The 21,538-nt window shown below is 42.9% G+C and overlaps 1 protein-coding gene across 5 annotated transcripts in view; it reads left to right on the forward strand.

The window, feature by feature from the left end:
- CTIF (cap binding complex dependent translation initiation factor) overlaps positions 1-21,538 on the forward strand; it is a 758,204-nt gene that overhangs the window by 220,486 nt on the left and 516,180 nt on the right. For all 5 annotated transcript variants that reach the window (XM_069219134.1, XM_069219121.1, XM_069219132.1 and 2 more), the window contains one exon: positions 8,467-8,542. In XM_069219134.1, coding sequence (XP_069075235.1) covers positions 8,467-8,542 — 76 coding nt within the window. The remainder of the gene's footprint in view (positions 1-8,466; positions 8,543-21,538) is intronic.

The following is a 21,538-nucleotide window of genomic DNA, read 5'->3' on the forward strand; positions in this document are numbered from 1 at the left end:
AACCACAAAATGCACGAACACTGAAATCCACCTGTTTCACCTCACCCGCTAACCGCGAGCTACGCCTACAAAGCATTCAGTGTTGTCACTAACTCTCATAAATATGTGCTTATCCCTTTGAATAGTTCAGGATCCTTGAATGCTCCTTTGTGATGATGTAGTGGAAGGAAATAACTATCTTAAACAGTATTCCATGCTGATGAAGTTTAAAAAAGTGTCACTTGTTGTTTTCTGCTGCATCATAATACTTGCTGATATTGAGTGTGGTAAAAAGCAGTTACTGTTGCAATGAACCGGAAGAATGAAATAGATGCATTTTTATATAATGCCAAAATGCTGCCAAATAAAAGCACTTCCCACTTTTAGGGAGATACAAAGGACAAATAAAAAAATGAATCCTGTCAAAGAGACCAGCAAATACACTAGACCATAGCAGCAGTCAGTTTGACTTGACTAACAATGTTTCCTGATACCAGCTGATATTATTATTTGAGAACATAAGCTTTCAAGACAGGGAATAAACCCCAGAGAATAGAATAGAATAATATAGATTATTTATACCTATATACCTAAATTGAGAACAAGAAACACAAATATGCAACCATGAACTCAAATGTATATAAGAACTACAACAGAGGGACTCAGTCTGCACCCACTAGTGCAGAGGCTGAAAAAAACACCCACAAATGCACAGTAGACATTCAAAGGTAGCTAATCGGGTTAGTAATCACTTCCATAGAAAACTTCATAAAAAGACTGAGTTTTCAGATGGTATGCAAACTATGTGCTTATTCCTGTGCTGGCCAATTACCAGCCTACTTCTACTCTCTCAGCAAAATGCTGGAAATGGAAGAAATGAGGCAAGTTCAAGAGCATGTGAGACAAAGCCTCCTCATCAGATGTGACCGGTCTTGATCTGGGCCACCAAAACTATCCCTGGCCAAATCAATGAAATAACGCCTCCTGCCCTTGAATAAGGAGAACAAGACTGCTGGTATTCTCCTCAGCCTTTGTGCCACCTTTGTCATTGCTCGCAATGCAGTTCTGTTTGAAAGGCTCAAACACACAGCTGACATATGTCGAACCGCACTGCACTGAGTTTTATCATTTCTCACTACCGGCAGCTAAAAAAGTCAGAATTTGATCCTTCAAATAATCTACAAGCCCCTTGTGGCATTCTCAGTGTTCATTCTTCTTGTGTCTTCTATTCAAAATGCTTGAATGAGTTTCCTTACTAGAACCAGGTGAACTTCCAAATAGATTGCCTGGAAATTGTTCATCACCAGCATTAACTCATGTCTGCTATGTGTGTGCTTGAACTCTAGCAAGACTGAGATTCTCTGACCAAAATTGAGGAGCGCTGGGATTCTCTTGGATGCTTACCTCCTATTTGAACCTCCGGCCCACAGAGCTTTACAGAAAGTGGACATGCAGCTCTTTATTGTAGGAACTCCACCCACTCCTTCGCACTGGCTGTAGAGTGAACTACCAAGAGCAGTTATCCTGGATCGCTTCAAAAATTGTAAATTCATCTATTCTTGCCTACTCATTAAACCCATTCCCAATCTTCAGAGACTTCAGAACCATGTAGCCAGTGTATGCTTTAACATCTTTATGTGGGATTATGTCAGGCTCGCCCTTATAGCACATTATTGGCTCCCAATTGATGCCAAGAATAAATTCTGTATCCTGACGACTCTCTATAAAACATACTGTGGCAGAGGCCCTTTGTATCTGTAGAACGTTGCACCTCATGTGCCCATCAGTCATTTACTGAACATCCACTCATCAGATCAACTAATGTTTGTTTAATAGGATGAAATATGGAGTCAGATCTGTGGTTCGGTAGGGACGTAAATTCTGGACTGCCCTCGGCCTACACCTGAGGTCTAAGTCCTTCCATTTGTGCTTCAGGAAACCTTTGAATATTGAACTTCAGTTGAAACCACCACAGAAGACATGTAATGAGCAAAGTCTCAGTCCTTACCTAACTGGAATCCAACCTCTCCTCCATTAACAAACTATTTTCCCTTCTAAGTACCCAGAGGTAATGAAAAGGCACACAGCATCTGTGAAACTGCTTTGTAAAATATAAGCCTTCATTTTTAAACTGATGCTGCCAGAAGACATGGGATGCAGTGGCTAGGTGTGGTGATGGAAGCACTCTGGTCAGTGAGCTTAAAAGTAGGGTTTGGAATGATATTGCTGGTTATTTCTAGTTCTTCTAAATGATCTAGCTTTGATCATTTATCAATGAGGTTACAAGCTGCCCAAAATGAAGCGAATTATGTTCTCATTCATGGCTATTAAACATGACCCACTCCACCGTGCTGTGGGAATAAATGGTCATTTACACTGGTGCAGGAGCACAGTAGATTAAATTAGAAACTGCTCTGAAAATTTAATGGAAGGGGCAAGATTGAGAGGGATGACTTTTGCATATTTGTACTTTCTTCTCTTTTGTTCTTCTTTACATCTCTTTTCCCTTATCTTTAATAAAAAGGTGTGAAATATAAGAACGGCAAAGTGCCATTTTGTACCATTTTAAAGTTTTAATATCTTTGGGCTCTTGTCAAACCACCACTGAAGGTTTGACGACAATAGTGGTGATGCGATCCTTAGATAGTTATCTTACTAAATTGTTTCATATTCTTTTCTGTCCTAAAATACTCTCCTGCATTTTATAGCTTCATTTACATATATGGCTCTTCACCCTGCATCACAGTATCCCAGGGCAAAGCGGGGAACACAAAGCCACTGGGAGACAGAAAATAATACATCTGACCGGGAAAGCTATGGCTGTTGTACTTTAGCTTAAATACACTTGTTTGCCTTATTCCCTGCATTTTCAACCCAAAATCAGTCAAAGTTCATTTACTGCCAATCTCACGTTAGTTTCATCTGCCCCTTCTCTTGTAGAAAATATCTTGAACACTAGGAGATTGAGGCCCTCTTTATGACCCTGGCGGTCTGAAGACCGCCAGGGTCATGGTGGAGGTCTCCCCGCCGACGGGCCGGCAGTAAAGACTGCCACATTATGAGAGCGCCAACCCACCACATCTCCACTCATACCGCCAGGGCGGTTGGACCCGCTGGGCCGGAGATGAGCATCTCCGACCTGGCGGTCCACAGAAGACCACCAGCGATATTAGGAGCTGGCTTCCTGCCATGGTTTCCGCTGCGGTAGCACCGCCATAAAAACCACGGCGGAAAGTCTACCGGTGATGGGGAAGTTCTTCCCTGTCACCGGTAGATGAGGCTCACCCCACCCCCAGCTAGCACTAGATCCACCTCCAGCCACAGCACTCCACACCCCCTTCTGACACAGCACCCCCTCCCCGCAGACATGCACACGCACACAGACACCCACACGCACCACGCATACACCCATTCACCTACACTTACATACACACATTCACTCACACGTATCCATACACGCGTTCACCTCAGCACTCCTACACGCATTCAAGCACGCACACTCACACCCATCCAAACACGCATACTCACATGCAGACAGACACGCACGCACCACAACACACACATACACACACGCAAACACACTTACATGCATACACGCACTCACTTCAACATACTTGCACGCATACAACCATGCATACACACATTCATAGACACACGCACACAACCCCCCTCTCTGCCCTCCCCCTCCCCTGTCGGGCGATCACCTTACCTGGTCCAGGGAGAAGGTCATCCGGCACCCGCAGCTTTGGCGGTCTTGCTTCAAGACTGCCAAAGTCATAATGAGGGACTGAGTCTGTTTCACAGAATTCCAGTTCATAAGCATGGAAATGTATTCATTGCATTTTGATTATATAATAATCCTATAATTATAAGGTGTTTTAAAAGCTGAAGTATCCAGAGACTGGCAATGAATACAAACAACGTTTTATTTCACTTCTAAAAAAGGTTTGATTTCAGCACCTTTCCAAAACTATCCAAGCTACTCACCTTCCTTAGAGTGGGAGGTCTGTCCACTATTTACTTCCCAGACCTTTTAGCATTTTACCTCACTTGAAGTTCCTTTTAAAACTTCAAGTCTACAGCCAGTCCTTTTTCCTTTGGCCACAGAGGACATCCTGATCAGTAGGGTTTCTGATCGATGGGCAGTGATACAACCAGCTCTCTTAAAAGCTTTTATATATTATAACCAAGGTTCCTAATTATTGGCTCAACATGTCCTTAGTGGATGTGACACCACCCTAGCTGCAAAATTAGGGATTTTTTTTTAGGGAAGCTGAGACCTCCTGATAAGTGCCAACACTTATGGAACATTAGTAATCTAGAAGTGGTCCTCAGTTAGCTTACACTGTAGTGTCCCTCTTCCCTCCAGACAAAAGGGGTGAGCTGTCCTGCTTTCCAGCCATAATCACAGCCCCATTCCATGTAATGCCTTGATGAGTTTTGGGAAAGTACTCCAGCAATGGGCCTATAACTAGATGTGTTTTCCTTGGTTCAGTGATGGCTACTTTAACATAGGTTCACTCTTGCCTGTTTTAAACTATCACCTTCCTGAGATGTGGCCAGGACCCTTCATAGTGATCTATCACTGAATCAAAGAACACTCCTTTTGAAGGGTAAAGGGGGGCCTCTTCCTCCAGTGTGTGTCCCACCCAATTCCCAGAAATTCAGCAATGCACAAGTCTATTTAAGTGGGGATTCCTCTACTCCTCATTTCTTCATCAAGCTCGACTGGACTTCCCAAAATGGAAACTAGGGTCCTCCATGTAATGTATCATTGCAGGTACCCATCACACTCGGTGTGCATTCACATTACACATACTGTCCAGCACTGTTACCTCCACGCATTGTGCCACTATAGACACACACACATTCAGCACACACATTGAATTTGCATGCATCATTCAGTACTGTAGCTTTTTAGTATTATATCAGGGTGTGTTGTTTGCAAACACTCACACTGCAAGCACACACACTCACCATGTACGTGCTGCACAACACTTCACACTTCATGTATTGTACTTGCAAGCACACACTAACCAAGTTCATGAGTTTCACTGCACAGGACTACATTGTTCATGTAATGTATTCCTTGCAGACAGACATACACTAAGTATGTGCACTAATCCCATGTGTACTACACAGTGCTGCTGTACCTCTGTACAGCACTGATACATCCAGCACAGAGTCACTACTTCTGCGCTGCACATCACTCCACATTCACCTGATGTAGGCCAAGGGTGAGTTGAACACACAACAGAACTTTAAAAAGGTGAGTGAGCCTGTAAGTCTCACTCCAGAGACACAGTGTAAAATAGACCTGTTCACGCCTATTGATCAATACATAGTACGCTCCCACCATCACGCTTGTGCTGCTTAACTCTTATTGAAGGCAATAGTCTTTTTCCACTATCAGGGTAGCGCTTGGGCGATTGGGCTCCACTCCTGGTCCAACAAGACTGCAATCCATGAGACAGGCCTTTGTCATGGCACACACGCATGATCTGTGTTTGGCAATGACAACAAAAATCTGCATTAGGGATCCAGAGAGAAATCTGCAAGAGGGATCCAGAGAGCAGTACAGTTGAGCACTCGGGGCAGGGGTACACATCCTTTACAATGCAGAGGACTTTTCCATTTGCAACTGCAATTCTGGTAGGAGACAAGCGAACGGTTATCGCACACGGCCTAGAGTGCTAACCAGTTCACAAAGAGGGACAGCTTCTACTACGTGAATGCTGCCAGGTGACCTCAAGGGAAGCACTGCCATCTCCTTCCACATGATTTCTAAAATGTTAACATTTTGTTGAAGCAGTCCCTGTTCCTTTTAAAAAGCCACCCAGCCCCTTTCACTTTAAGGGACAGGGGCTGGTCTGGTTTTTAGAATGGGATTTTCACATGTAAGTAATGCAAACAAAGGGTTAGAGATCTGCTGTGCATCACAACCCTCCATTCCTGCATTGACGGGCGTTTGTAGTGAGTTGTAATATCCCTGCTGCCTCATACATATTAATAAGGTTGGAGAAGGTTTTGTGACGGCTGAAGGCTACTTCAGTTGTATCACGGAAGAAGCTTATCTCAACAACCAGCCAGTGTGCAAACTGCACTTTGTCACCTTTGACACTTCAGGCCCAAAATCTCCATATAGGTATAGCTTCAGGCCCAAAATCTCCATATAGGTATAGCTTCAGGCCCAAAATCTCCATATAGGTATAGCTTCAGGCCCAAAATCTCCATATAGGTATAGTTGCTGCCTATCCATTAAAATGAGACTTGACTAACAAAAACACTTGACTTCTGAACTGACCCTTCATTCAACAATTACCGTTAGACTTCCCCAACTCTCTTATTTCTTAATTCTCTGACATGTACCAGCCACTTTATTGGCTCCACTCAAGACTGATGATCTCACAGACCACTGGGATCTTTAACGCACTGAGTGCTCTGTTCTTTAGAGATAAACACCTGATAAACATTGAATATTGTTCCGTGTAGTCTGAAGCTTGCAGTAATCACACTCCTCGTGGAGAAGGCAGAGCTCCATCCTTCTGATGGAAGCAACCTTTGTCCAGTTTCCAGCCTGCCATTCCTAGCTGGACATCTGGATTGTGCAGGCAGAAGACAAATACAGCCATTCGTGAAGAACACCCTTCTGCTTTGCCCTTTGCAGACCGATCCAAACTCTGCCAAGGTTCACAATAGGTTCTGGTCCTCATGATCAGTGACTTGAGGAGAACAGCAGATTAGTCAACTGTTAGTTAATTGTCTATAGATGATGTTCCTGCCTAGATTTGAAATAGAGTATAGTTCATGTTTCCTTCTTTGACCAATATCTCTTGTGTGTCTTGACCACTATGGGCCTCCCTATAATGTTTTCTTTTACTTTATGTATCTGCCTCTGACTTCCCTCATTATTTACATAAATTCCTATTTTATTCTGGCAGAAGGCCTTGTATTGGTGGGCGGTCTGGTGGTAAGAGAAGCAAGACAGCATCATTTGGATATTGCAATATCATTTGGCTCAAATGAAACTTCTCTAAAACCGAACAGCAAGTAAAGGGCCAGAACTTAAAATCCAGGAATTGTGACTTTCCTCAGTAAGACTCAGACTGTGTGAAGTTAATAGGTCCTCTCATCATCCGGCTGAACGGTGGTCTCTTCTGCTTTTTAATACTGTGAGGCCACAGCCATGATCTCTTTGGATTTTGGATATGTGAGCATCATTTATCAAGCCAGGCCTTGTAAGGGGCACTTTCTGTGTTAAACTGGTCGTGCACCACTGGCAGACAGTGTAATAGGAGATTAAATTCAAAGCCCTACGTAGAGTGCACTAAGCATGCTATTGAAAAAGATCTTAAATTTCTGTATTAAAAATTCACATACGAAAAAGGTTGTTGATCGTCTGGCTAATAAAAATGCGAGATATGATACAGCATATCCACAATGAATATGTGTGAAGTAACCTTGCATACATTCAATACTGATTATGATCATTTGCAAAGAGAAGAGCGGCGAACGAGCAATGCCCATTCTGCAGGAGAGTGGTAAGTGTGTGGTATGTAGCCGGTGGTGCATTTTGGAGGACACTCGCAAATATATTACTAAAGCATGGTGTAGTAGCGCACTGTCATTTACAGACTGCACATTTTCTATTGAAATAGTCACTACACTTACAATAACATGTAGTCTCACTGATAAAACTATATGAGGCAGAAACAGTAGTGTGTCTAAATGTTTTTTCCACAGATATTTATCAGTTGTGCATCACCGGTTAAAGTGTTTTGATATTTTTTTTTTGCTCCTATGAAAATCTTTGATTCTTTCATACATGCAGTATAACTAAAATGTGCTTAATTTGTGCTGCCCTAGCTGCTGATATATTTCAAAATATTTGTACGAGCTTATTCTGAAAAGCTTGCTGGTTTTACTCTTCAATGGGTCAAGGTCCCCTGCCCATAACCGCAGACTCCCTACATCCTCTCTGGTTTGCCTCGGACACACTGTTCCAAAGCTTGTCAGTCTTTTCAGTGTCAGTGGGATGTTGTTCTGATATGCAGCCACCCTACAGGTAATTGATGTTTCATTCAGGGATAAGTTAAGAAGGAGTGATTTTTTTGTAATCTGGTCGTTAAATATTCTGCTCTTGGTCTGTAAAACCAACAAATATTGACTATTTCTGAGTGATCACCTCAAGGCTGACTACTCCCTGAAATTTTGTGAGTCATGCCTTCATCTCAGGATCCTGGATCTGCACTGTAATGTTCACCGGTCTGCCGAAGGAGTTAGCAGCCACTAGGTTTTCATGAGAGTGTAAGAGCAGAGATTGAACGGGAGAAGTGAGTCGGTAATGCAGCCTCCAGTAGAAGCTGCAGAATAGGTGCTTCTGGCATTGCCTGCCTCCTGTTATCATCTGTTTATGAAATGTCGCATTCTGGATTGATGTGTCATCCCTGTGCCTGTGTGGTCATGTGTATTTTGTTTTTGCTTCAGGTTCTGCAAAGGGAAGTGTGAGGACGGAGAACGGCTTGATGTCAATAATGTGGAGAAGGCACTTCCTGTCCGGCAGGTAGGTCTGTGAACCACTGAATGTATGTTCGAATGTGATGCACAAGTGTCCATACCCCTCCCCCCCAACCCTCCAGATACTATACAAAGTAATGCTGCTGCACAAGTGAAACACCAACCCACAGGGCAGAGGGTGTCTTTCTTCCATAGTTTGGGTTTAACACCCTTCTTATACCGTTATATTATAAAAAAAACCACAGATGGGTGTAATTTAAGTTTGTTTCTAGTAAGTAGAAAATAAAACTCCTTAAAGCTGTGTTTATCTGACTGACCTATGTCATGAGGGTCACGTTTGGCCATCTCTCGGTTTCCCGTTGACTGAAAATCCAGGACTGGATGGAGGGCACCCTCATGACAGGGGACCTGTTGATAGGTTTGAATAATCATGGACATCTTACTGTTATCAAGATATTACCTCAATAAAGCATCACAGTAGAGGTATCCTGACCCCGTAGGACACATGGAGGGGTCTTTGAGGGACTCCTCATAGGTAAAAATGTGCCCAATTTTTCTTTATTGGCTGATCCGCGGATCTACCGCAACGCAATCTCCAGTGTAAATATGCGATGGATCTGAAGCCCAGTGCAAAAAAAAAAAAAAAAAAAAAAAGACTCACACAACATACACTTCCCACGCACTGGCAGAGGCTGTGCACAGCCTAGGGTTGGGTGCATGGAAGGGGGTAGGCTGCAGGGCCTGGCCTTGTGGTCATCACCCACTGCGCATGGCTGAAGGCCGTGTGCAGCGCTGGATGTATTAACGTACATTATTTATATATTACTTTATGTTTTAAAAAAAAAGCCATAGAAATTCACTGAAAAAAACAAAGGTTACAGGGACGTTATAGTTAGGTTGACATTTTACCCACACAAAACCATAGAAATTCAGCAGTTGTAGTTATACCTATAGTTAGACGTATTTGAAGAAACTATAACTTGTGCCATTAAGTAACTTTAGGCTATGAGTTATAGTTTCTTAACAGAATGCATAATCTGGTTTTGTGTGGGTAAAACGTCAGCCTAACTATAACGTCCATTTTTGTGTTTTTCAGTGAATTATAGTTAGAATTGTGTTTCCATATGAAAAGCATTTTTTGTTTACTTAGATGAATCTTCACGAAACTTTCCAAAAAAAAACATTCTTCCACCTCAGCTCCTTCCTGGAAGGTTTTGCGGTGAACTGCAAAGCTGTCAAGCAGTGGCTGAGGAAAAAAAGGAGGGTCCCAAAACATGTTTTCCCGACTCATTTTTCAATAGGAACTTTAGACACTGCTACAGCCCCAAACGACTGAACAGAATTACACTCAATTTGGCAAAAGGCTAAATATCGATCATGAAAAACAATATGTGATTTGTTGTAAATCCATTCAATACTTTTTGAGTCATTAAGACTTAAAACGTTGTATATTTCACACTGCTGAGGATCAGTGGATCAACAGACCTCATGGTGATATCTGATTGGTTGCCACCACATCAACAAGGATGTGGCGGCAGCCATCTTAGGACTCAGGGGCCGGTTACGAGTTCGGCAAACGGGACTTCCAACTGGGAGGTTTCTGCCTTACTGGCAACATCCCCGCTGGCCCCATTACGACTTTCCCGCTGGGCTTTCGGGCAGAAACCAAGGTTCTGCCCATCGGCCTAGCAGGAAAGTGGCAGCAGCATTGTTGTAGCGGGCAGCACCCTCACAATGCGTACTGACTGCACAGCAGACAGTGCGCATTACAAGGGTGCTGGGCCGGGGGGGCCTCTGCGCTGCCCATACCCATGGAAAGGCTGGTGGCGAACCAGGTTGTAATCAGTAGGGCGGCGCTGAGTTCAGTGCCGCCCTGGTTGATTCCAAACTGCCATCAGCCCATCGGGAACTTTGTTCCTGGCGGAGACTGTGGTCGTTTGGCGGTCCGACTGCCAAACTAGCGGCATTCATGACCACCACCGGGAGTCTGGTGGTCTGTTGACTGTCAGACTCGTAATGAGGCCCTCAGCCTTCTGTCCTGAGAAAAAAAGAAAAAGTAAAAAAAACACATAGAATGGCGGGCAGAAAAACCCCAACTGATGGTAGTGTCCCAGAGGGACAATTCCTGGGGCTAAAAACGTTTTGGGATGTTTAGGCGAATTCTTGGAGGATTACTCATGCTCCAAGTTAACTATAACTCACTGCAATGTTTGCAATAAAATTATTGATGAGATTCCGAAGTTATAGTTTGTTTAGGGCATGAGTTAAAAGTTAAAGTAACAAGTAACATTATAGTTAGGGGTAATACAAAGATCTGGTTTTGAGTTTTTTTAAAAATGTAGATATTCACAGAAAAAAAAAGAAAAGTTAAAATAACGTTATAGTTAGCAGAGCTAACTCGTGAGATGTTCTAGGTCATCATTTATGACATTTCAAATGATTGCTGCAGGGGCTGGCCGCAGCCAGCCAAATGCAACAAACACCTCAGAGACGGCCTATCCTGTCCCCTGATATCACTTTTTTTTTTTGGTTTAAAGTTCAGAACAGAGGGCTTAGTCCCCAGGTCCTGTAATGGCTGCCAGCAACATTTTTCTAATGTTGCTGGCAACCAATCAGAGCTGTTGCACATAGAGGGGTCTGAGTCCTGCTGGAGTGAATTGGCCCAAAGGGAATAAAGCTCCCTGTGCCCATCAGAACGCGCCATTTTTAAATTGGCGCTCCTGCGAGTCTCTAACGAGCCTCTCTTGGAACCAACTGTCCAGATGTACAAAAAAATATAACTCTGAATTTCTCAAAATCTAATGAACAGGTTTACAGTAAATCATAAAACTTACATTCTGCGTACCGAGCTAGCTTCTGTTTTTGCTGTAGTCCTGCTTAAACAAAGAAGTCTATGGAAAATGCATGGGGATTTTGCATCGTTCCGCGCCCCCCATTTTATTTCTTGGCCTAGCTTGACGGATAACCCTGATACTTTACATGCAGAAACTAGTAAAAAAAATCTCATTTTTTTGGAGGTTGCATGGAGATTCGTCAAACTGTGACAAAGTTATAGCTGCTCCTATGACTTGGGCCCATGAATGGTTTGGTAAGCCTGGCTTCCATGCATTGCAGTTTTCATATCAACATTGCATGTGTGTACAGTAATTCCAAAAGCTAAGATAAGGCAGAATGCGAAAAGAATGGCAAATGTGGACACGGCGATAAAATGACTGAAAAGTATTAAAGTGAAAGAACAGTAACAATGACTTGATAAGGGGAAACGAGGTTCAAAGCAAGTACAGGGCGTGGACACAACTACAAAAATGAGTGAGGGAAAGGGGGGATCTGAAGACTGTGCAGAAAACACAAACGCTGAGGTGAAAGGAAACAGAGACTGCAGAATGAAGACTGTAGAGCTATACAAGCAAAACAAAATATAACAGCAAAGCAATGAAAGTAGATTGGCAAATAAAAAAGGAGAATAGACAAGAGAGACAGGAAAAAAATGAAAATTGAAAGCCGATGGATCAATGCACCTTCTGCAGTGATTTGTGTGACACAGGTTCCTACCACAGTGAGATAGGACAGAGGATTAATGCGGCTACATGTGTTCTGTGTGAGTTGTATATCACGGTTTCTACTAGTAAAATAGTTCCCACATTCACTCACACGATTACCCAGCACGGTCACACAAGAGATGCACCATCACCCTTTTACTCCAGGGCACCACTGTGTCATAGCATATAAGCCACATCCCTGCTATCAAAGTCCAGCTTTCTCAAGGTCATTTAACAATTACAGACCTGTTTCTGCTCACCACTGTGATTAGCCTAATGTGCTTTGGCAGCTGGAATGCTCCAGTGGCTGCTTAAAATGTCAGTTACAATATTAGGCCATGTATTACAGAAAACAGAAAGCTACCACTGCAGTGTGTAGAGGAAAATCTGCATTAATGCCCACAACCCTCTGCGCATAACTCAAACCTATAGAAAAGGAATATTATCCTTGATGGATCACCCTGATCACCCAAGTAGACATTCAGAATATTAACTTTTATAAGAACAAACACTCGCTTTTCAGACTGATTCCAGGCGTTTTATGAAGGTATATTTGAATTACAGTATTACAGTACGTAATACGACGAGGGAGCCTGAAGGGGGGAGGTGGGGCTGGAAAGGAGGTACCCGAGCAGCGACATCATAAAATATTTATTACTGAACATTAAGCAGCAACATCTCTGCATTAAAAAGACGGCTATAAATGGGGGGAAGTGTGCTTTGCTGCCTGCATTGCTGCTGTCACTCGTAAGCCAGGGTTACAATACTAAACAGTGTGGGAGCCTGAGTCTGTAAATATGTGGAATGTAAAACAGGCATGCAAGTGTACACTGAACAATCCCAGTTATAAGTCACATGTCCAAGTCGTTTGCCCTTAATCTTGCACCTGGAAAACTAAGGCTTTCAAATCAAAACTTAGGGACAAAATTCACAAATAACATTTTGTAATAAGATTCTAGCACTAAAGTAGGGCTTCAAACGTACTACATAATGCTATCCACAAACTTGCATGCGGAGGTTACACCTCCGACTCTCGTATCTTTTTTTGTGCAGAGATCTCCACCCTTACTGCAGAGTTCCCACTCACGTAAGTATATATTTTAGTAGGAAATGTGGGAGCAACAGAGGGGAATGGCTGGAAAGTGGTGAATATTTACTACTACATGGGGGGAGGTTAGTGAGGAGTGAGAAGGGGCTTAAGGAGGGACATGCACCAACCCACAAAAGAGTAAGCCCACTGCTATTCACAAACTACCCTTCTAAAGTTACTACAGCCAAAAAGGGACCCAAGACATTAGTAAATTACTCAAGCTCAGGTCTGTGGTACTGCAACATCCACCAATGGAAAATAACAGAGGTAGAGATTCAAAATACAACCCCATAGGAATTAATGTTAAATTAAAACCGTTAAAAAAAAAAATACGAACAAATCTAATTTATTGTAAAAATACATATATAAAAATAAAACCTATTTATTTGATTATAACATGTTAAGTTTTTAAAACATTTTTTAAATATTTAAATTACTTTCAATTCATCTTTGATTATATGTCATTTTTTTTAATTTAGGTTGGAAATAATGTTTTAATTTAAACTTCAGGAAAAATATTTTTTATTTAATATTTTTATGAATTAAAGATTAATTTCAAAATGTAGCGAATAGTGCTGTAGCATTTTTATTTTTTCTCCTTTTTTAATAAATATATAAAATGAATTTAAAATAATATTTAACACAAAAATATTTGTACCGTTGTTTTGTGAGTTAAATAAACTTTTTTACTCTTCTGTATACTTTACCATGGAGAGACTCTATGGTCGGGTGGAGATCTCTGTATGGTAAAGTATAAGGAAAACCACAAAAGTTTATCAAACTTTGAAAAAGTTGTTGAAATATTCTTATGTTAAATATTATTGTACCTAATGTAACTTACCTTTGCAAATAGGCCTATTACACACTTGAGACTCTCCACTAAGGGCCCTATTACGAGCTCCCTGTTATCTCCACTGGTAGATACCTGGAAAGTCCACTTTTCGCCTTCCCAAGGGAATACAACAGGGCCAGATTCACAAATATTTACCATCTTCTTTGAACAAGCAGTATATGTTCCTGCCTCTTTCTCTCTTGCCTGTGGTGGGCGGAAGGGGGGCAGAGGCCAGGGGCGGAAGGAGTCTCTTCTGGAGTGTCCTCTGCCCAAGCGGAAACATGCGGCTGGGGGTGGGGCTGCGCTCAAGCCATCCTTACTCATGCTCAAAGTGCTTTGAGACTCTTAGTAAATGGTTTGCTGCACATCACAAAAACACAAACAAAATATATAATAGTTTACATTGTCAAATTCTCTCTTCAAATCGCTAAGTTTCTGTGATCCGGTTTTCAACTGGACTTATACCCTTGGGCGTCAATTCAGCAAAATGCCAGGGGTAGCGGAAGTGACATCACATGCCACTTGATCTTTACTGTGACTCACACACACATTCTCACACATACACACACATTCACGCATTCTCGCTCACATAGCCACACTCTCACCTGCAAGCATGCATACCACATACATTTGAAAGCATTTTTACTTACCTTAGCTGCCAGATAGTCTTATTCCAGCGAACTGTACTCCATTTTTATTACACAAATAGTAAATAATACTATTCACTACTTGTGTAGTAAAAAAAATGACAGAAAACCAGGAAAGTAGAGCCCCAAACAGCTGCCCCTGTGTTCCAGGCACTGATTTTCCCACCTCTGAGGCCATGGGTCGCAAAGGCAGTGCCAGGGGCAAGCCAGGGGTCGCAGCTGCGACCCCTTTGTGACGTCATTGCTTATACCCCTAAACTCCCAGGCAGAGCAGTGAACTCTGAGAGCAACTCCTACCTAACAGTGGCCATGTTCTAGAGGAGACGTTTCTATGACTATTACTACACACTACAAGAATGTTGTTATATAGCGCACACTTGGAACTGTGTCTTGAAGCAGCTGTTACGATGCATAGCATAAGGTTAGTTAAATCCAATTTAACATGCTTCTCAAGGCTCCCAATGTGTGCAGATATGGAAACCGATGGATGCTGATAGTTTGCCCAAGATCTTAAATTTAGGGAAGAGTGAAGCTTCTAGGATTGGAGCACACATCTTGTTCCAAAGTTTCGAATTTAAATACTGCTACACCACGCTTCTGTCACAACACATGCACCCACCACCCCTATCCATTCGCGGCTGGCGACTGGGAAAAGTGGCGGGCTGATAAAACTAAAATATATATATATTTTTAAACGTACCTTAACCTCGCCACCGCACTGCGGGCTCCCAGCCTGCGGCCAATCATGACGTTGCTCATAGCAGCGTTATGATTGACTGGAGCGCCCTGGCTGGGCGCTCCAACACAGACTGGGAGCCTAGGCTTGCTCTTTCCAACCCGGCAACACAGTCCCAGGTTTGAGAGCGCCCTTGTGGGCATGTGTGTTTGGCCGGCCTGAGATGGCCGGCCAAACACACATGAGCACTGAGGGTAGTGCTCTGTCCACTCCCTCAGTGCTCGTTACTCCCATGGCCCCGCCCCTTTAAAATAAAAACGATAACAAGCTTTGTTTATTATCGTTTTAGTTTTAAAGGTTTCAGCGCCTGCTTCTGGCGGGGACGCTCCTCCGCCATACCAGAGGAGCCTCCCCCGCCCCTGTCTCTCATAATATCAAAATTGTTAGGTGGCCTGCCATCTTTGGAACATGGGGACTCAGGTTCGAATCTAGCCTCGGTTCATTCACATCCTGAGCTTCTGGCTAAATTGCTTAATTTCTATGTGCCCATGAAAACACAAATTAAAATGAGTGTGCCCTGTTGTAAAGCGTTCTTGTGGCCTTGACTCGGGTTTGCGTAATGAAAAACTGCAAATCATTCTCATCTCCCAGCCTCCTGCCAGTCTATAATGCTGCTGGGTGACCTGTGGTTGAAAGAGTTTTAGTAATGCCCGTAACAAAATACGGAGAAAATGTTGAAATAAAACTTTATTATAAAAAACAGCCATTGCAAATGGGACACAAAAATGTTAGTACATGGTAAAAACATCACTACTGCGTCGTGCTCGTTGTGTCCCACAAAGGACTGCTTTACTGAGGGCACAGGGATGTGTTCTCGAGTTTGAGCAGAGGAGTCGACTAGCAAGTGAAAAAAGAACCTCCAAAAAAGCAGTGTGTTCCGGTTTCTAATACATTATAATTGCATTGCACGTGCATAGCGCTTCATCCCCGCGGTGAGGCGTTTAGAGCGCGTGCACCTGGAAAGAGGGCCAGTTTGGGAGGATGTATTTGCAGACGGTCTGTTGGGAAGGCTTTTTGTGCCACCTGCGAGTGCCCAGATTAACGCTCATTCCTGGGGTCACAGCGCTCAAAGTGTGGCCGTGAGAAAGGAGTGAGAGCGCGCGGGCAGTGTGTGGGTGCGATGCTGTGAGCCCCCCCCAGCCGTGCCTCACGTGACCTTGTAAACAAAGGAAACTTGTGAACCACAACACTTAGTGATTGACACAAGCTCGTGCATCACTGTGAGTTAAAGAATGTTCTTCGTGTGGGCCGTTTCCTGGGTCTGGCCGTCTGCCATTCCGGGTGCCAATGCCCACAGGGGAGCCTTAAGGCTCCGGCACGTGCCCTTCCCGGATGTAAGCCCAGCCTTATCTGCTCAAACCGCTCTTTCCGACGCAACAACTTTCTCTGAAACTACTTGTTGCATATTGAATTAAAATCGGATAGGAGATGTTGTAGCGCCACCGTGTGTTTCATTTTCACATCACACCCTTTTCCAAATATATGCGAATTAAATTGAATGTATCAAAATACAAAAAGCTGTAGAGCATCTATATAGGACCGGTGTTGTATACAGCGCCATATACCGGCGTCATCTGGTTTCAAAGCACTCTGAGAACTGAGACACTGATTGATAAAGCGATATAACCTTGAGCATAAGTTACGTTTGTTGTAATTGTTTAACTCATGTTCTGCTGTTGGTATGGCCTGGTGGAATTGTCTGCAGTATGTTAAGACGTGTCCATCATAGGCTGAATCTGGTGTTATGTTATATTGATTTGTATAGCACATTTATTACCCAAGATAGTATCCAGGCTCTTGGACAGGTGTGTAGATTTGTGGTCCCCCAAGGTGCTTCTACGAAGAGCCCAGTCCTCAGCTTCTTGCAGAACTCTAGAAGTGAGGAGGAGGCCCTGATGTGTTAAGGGAGGTTGTTCCATCTCTTGGGTGCGATGTAGGCAAATGAGCAACCTCCAGTTTTGCTTTTGCGGATGCTGGATGTGGGGAGTGTGTGCGAGTGAGAGTGACGCAGAGAGTAGGTGTCTTGTGTGTTGGTGAAAGAGTATGCAGCTGTTCAGGTATTTGGGTCCTCTGTTGTGTATGGCTTTCTGTGTGTGCATGAGAAGTTTGACTTGACTTTGCTTGTGGATGGGAGCCAGTGAAGCTTCATGATCGTGTGTGGGATGTGAGTGTGGCATGGGAGCTCAACTATGAGTCTTGAAGCAATGTGCTGGATGGTCTGAAGTCTGTGTAGGAGTTGTCTGGAGATTGTGGTGTAGAGAGTGTTGCCATACTCCAGCCTGCTGGTGATAAGTGCTTGCGAGACAGTCCATCTGGTGTTCTGAGGCAACCATTTGAAAACTTTTCAGCAAGCGTAGGATGTGAAAGCAGGAGGTGCACACTGCAATGGCTTGAGCTGTTGAGCTTGTCATCTAGGATGATTCCTAGATTTCTTGTGTGATCTGGGAGTGTGGGTGTTGTTCCCAGCTCTGACAACCACCAGGTCGAGTCCCATGGGGAGGTCTTGTTGCTGAAGACCAGTACCTCCATCTTGTCAGCGTTGAACTACAGGCAGTTGGTTCACTTTCATCCTGTCACCATGGTCATGCAGTTGGAGAAGTTGGTTCTGGCGGTGGTTATTTTTTCCATCAGAGAAAGGATGAGTTGAGTGTCATCGGTGTAGAAGATGACGGTGATGTCTTGTGATCGGATGATGTTGGCGAGCAGTGTCATATACATATACTTTGAAAATAGTGGGGCTGAGGGACGATCCCTGTGAGACTTTTCATATCGGTTTTCTGGTCTCTGATGTGAAGGGTGGCAGATTGACCCTTTGGGTTCTTTCTTCCGTGAGGAAGGAACAAATCCATTTGAGAGCAGATCCTTCTATGCCAATCTCGTGGAGTCTTCTGATGAGGGTGTTATAGGTGACAGTGTCGAAGGTCGCCGAGCGGTCAAGCAGGAGGATGGCCACTGTTTCTCCTCAGTCCTGAATGATTAAAATGTCCTTTGTGGCCGCAATGAGTGCTGTTTCGGTGCTATGGTTCTTTTTGAACCCAAATTGAGTGCATTCTATAAGATGATGAAGTTCAAAGTGGGTTATGAGTTGCTTGTTGATGGCCTTCTCAATCACTATGGCTTAATAGGGCAGCAGGGAGATGGGTTGGAAGTTGATTATTTGATTCAGGTCTGGTGTGGGCTTCTTGATGAGTATGTTCATTTCTGCAAGTTTCCATTCATCCAGGAAAGCGGCGGATGTGATTAGGTGTTGATAATGTGGGTCAGGATGGTGCTGATTGTTAATGTTCCCAGGTTGTAGATGTGGTGGAGACATGGGTCCTTTGGGGCCCCTGAGTGGATAGTCCACATGATTGCTGCTGTAGCGTTTCTGGTGAGGGTTGTCCATTTGGTCAGGTGGCAGTCTTGTTTGGTGGAGGGCAGGTTAGCAATGAGTTATCTGGGGTTAGGTTGGTGTGCAAAGTTGCTATAGATGTTTGTGATTTTTCTGCAGAAGACGTTGAATAGGTTGTCTTAGAGTTGCTGGGATTCTGTGATGTTGGCGACAGTGGCTGAGGGCGAGGTGAAATCCAGATCTCCTTGCAGCTGTTGAAACTTCCTTCAATGCGGTCCACTAGTGCTTTTTTCTTGGTGTCTTGATGTAATTTGTATTTCTGTGTTTTGCTAATTTGTAATTCTGTGTTTTGCTTCTGCATCGTCAAGGTCGGTAAAGTCATGCTCATTGATAGTGGATGGCGATGTGTGGGAGACACTTTTTGATGATGAGTGCTGTTGGGTGTCCTGATTACCAATTATATGTCTGCGATGTGTTGAATGTATGTTAGGAATTCTGTGTAATGTTTTCTGCATTATGTTAGTGTATGGTGGATCCAGTGCTTAAGTTTGTCAAAAAAAATAATAATAATAAGTGCAGGAACCCAATATATTTGGCTTTCCAACAGGGTTTCCAGAATCTAATACTGTCTATTCTTGATGCTACCTATTGCTTCTTCCTATCAACAGCCTCTACTGCCTCCCTCTTTATTTCGCTCTTGCAGGTTCTTTTTAATGAGTGTTTTCACTCTTTGTCACTGTTTTCCTTTCTTCTCTTTGCTTTTAGTCTCCCTTTTCTGTCTTTCTCTCTCTTGTTCTGGGTGAAAGTCTTAAGCTAAAAAATGTTTCGTCGTCCCCAAAAATCAGTGCCGGTGTCCACCACCTGCAGCCACTGGCACAAGTGACACACCGCGCCTCTCATGGTGGGATGGTTATCTGCGAACATTGCGGTGTCTGCTGTGCTGGATATCTCTGAACAGTTCAGTCTCATGTTTTCTGTTGATGCTTTCTGATTGGCTTCCACAAGTAAGATTTGCTGTTGGGCACCAGGTGATAGCAGGCTAAATGGCAGCAACAAAATGAAGGGCATGGATGCAATGCTATAAAATGCTAAAAAAAAAAAAAAAAAATCCTTAATCCAAACTTGAGAATTGTTTTAGATAAACTGGATATATTTTTTTAGCTATTTTCGAATTGAAGCTGAATTGAGGACCCATTTTAACAAGCGTGCAAAGCCTTTGTTGTCCATTGTTTAATTCATGTATATGAATATTGGAAGAGAGAAGGCATTTGCCGTTTTCTTTCCTTTCCACTGAGAATTGAATACACTGAAGCCAGTGGTGCAATAATTCAGTTTTCACGGCCATTGTATTCTTAGACAAAACGAACATTACGAATTATACCACCTCATTTACCAACCTCTGATTTCAGAGCTATACATTCTTTCACCAAAGATGAACTCTTTACAAAAGGATGGAACTTTAGCTTAAAGTCGAAAACTTCCAACTTTTTCACTTAAGTGAGTTTTCGAACACTGTCCCTATGCCATTAGATGACCTTATGCGCTAATCAACATCACTAAATACTAAATCCTCCAAACCCCGACTTTAAATAAAGGTGCTCAGTGTGTCTCCTCATCTCAAACCACCAACTGTAACGAATGGTAACCAGCTGGAATCCCCGTAGTACATTTAACTTTCTATACATACTGACAAGAGTTTAACATTTTGACATTTCTTAAACAGAATATCATGTCTCATTTAATCAGGGCCCACATTTCATCATCATCATTTAGCCCAATTTTTGCCGTTTGAAATTTCTCAATAAGTCTTGCTTCCATTTTTAATAGTCTTTTTGTAGTTGTTAAACCATCCGGTTTAGGTTGTACCACCACTAGCACTGTCCACCAGATGTCCTCTGCCGTATGCCTGCATTCTTGAAAATGCTCGACTAGTGGTGCTCCTTTGACTCCGCATTTAATTCTGGAGCGATGTTGTAAAATCCTGGTTTTGATTGGTTGTCCAGTCTGGCCAATGTACGCTTTTTCACAGGGGCACTTAATGCAATAAATCACATTCTTCGTATTACAATTGGTGAAAACATTTTGTACGTGTGATCTGCCATTTATTTTAACTTCTTTAGTATCTTGTGTGAATTGGCATGCCACACAATTTCCACATCTATAGTGCCCTTGGATTGTAGGTAGTTGTAACAAAGACCTCAAGTCTTTCTTTTTTTCAGTTGGTATCTGCACTGCTCTAACCCATTGATCTTTTAGACTGCGTGCCTTCTTGAACGAGAATAGTGGCTTATCTATATTCAACCCACTGATGATTTTCCAACTACGTTCAATAATGGACCGAATTTTATTTGCCCTAGGGCTAAACGTAATGACACACGTTAAAGGTACTGCTTTAGCTTTTTCTTTTGGAATCAGCAATGTTTCTCTGGGTGTAAACCAGGCTCTTTTAGCTGCATTTTTAATCAATTTACTAGGGTATCCTCTCTCAATCAGTTTCTTGGTCAATTCCTCTGCATTATCGAAATAATCAGTTTTTTCTGTACAATTCCTCCTGATTCTTAAGAATTGGCCATATGGTAAATTTTGTTTAAGAGTGCGTGGATGTCCACTTGAGAAATGTAACAACGTGTTACGGTCTGTAGGTTTTTTATACAGACTGACAGCTAAGTGTCCACTTTTGTTCCATATCCATAAATCTAAAAAATTGATTTTAGCTTTGTCTTTACTCATAGTAAATGTAAAGTCTAAAGTACGGTGATTCAGCCACTCATGAAATGCTTCCAGTGTCTCATCTGTCCCTTGCCAGATCATCAGGATGTCGTCGATGTACCGGAACCAGTGTTTAATATGTTTCTTAAACGGGTTAG

This window comes from Pleurodeles waltl, chromosome 1_1, assembly GCF_031143425.1.
Source record: "Pleurodeles waltl isolate 20211129_DDA chromosome 1_1, aPleWal1.hap1.20221129, whole genome shotgun sequence".
NCBI classification, from domain to species: Eukaryota; Metazoa; Chordata; class Amphibia; order Caudata; family Salamandridae; genus Pleurodeles; species Pleurodeles waltl.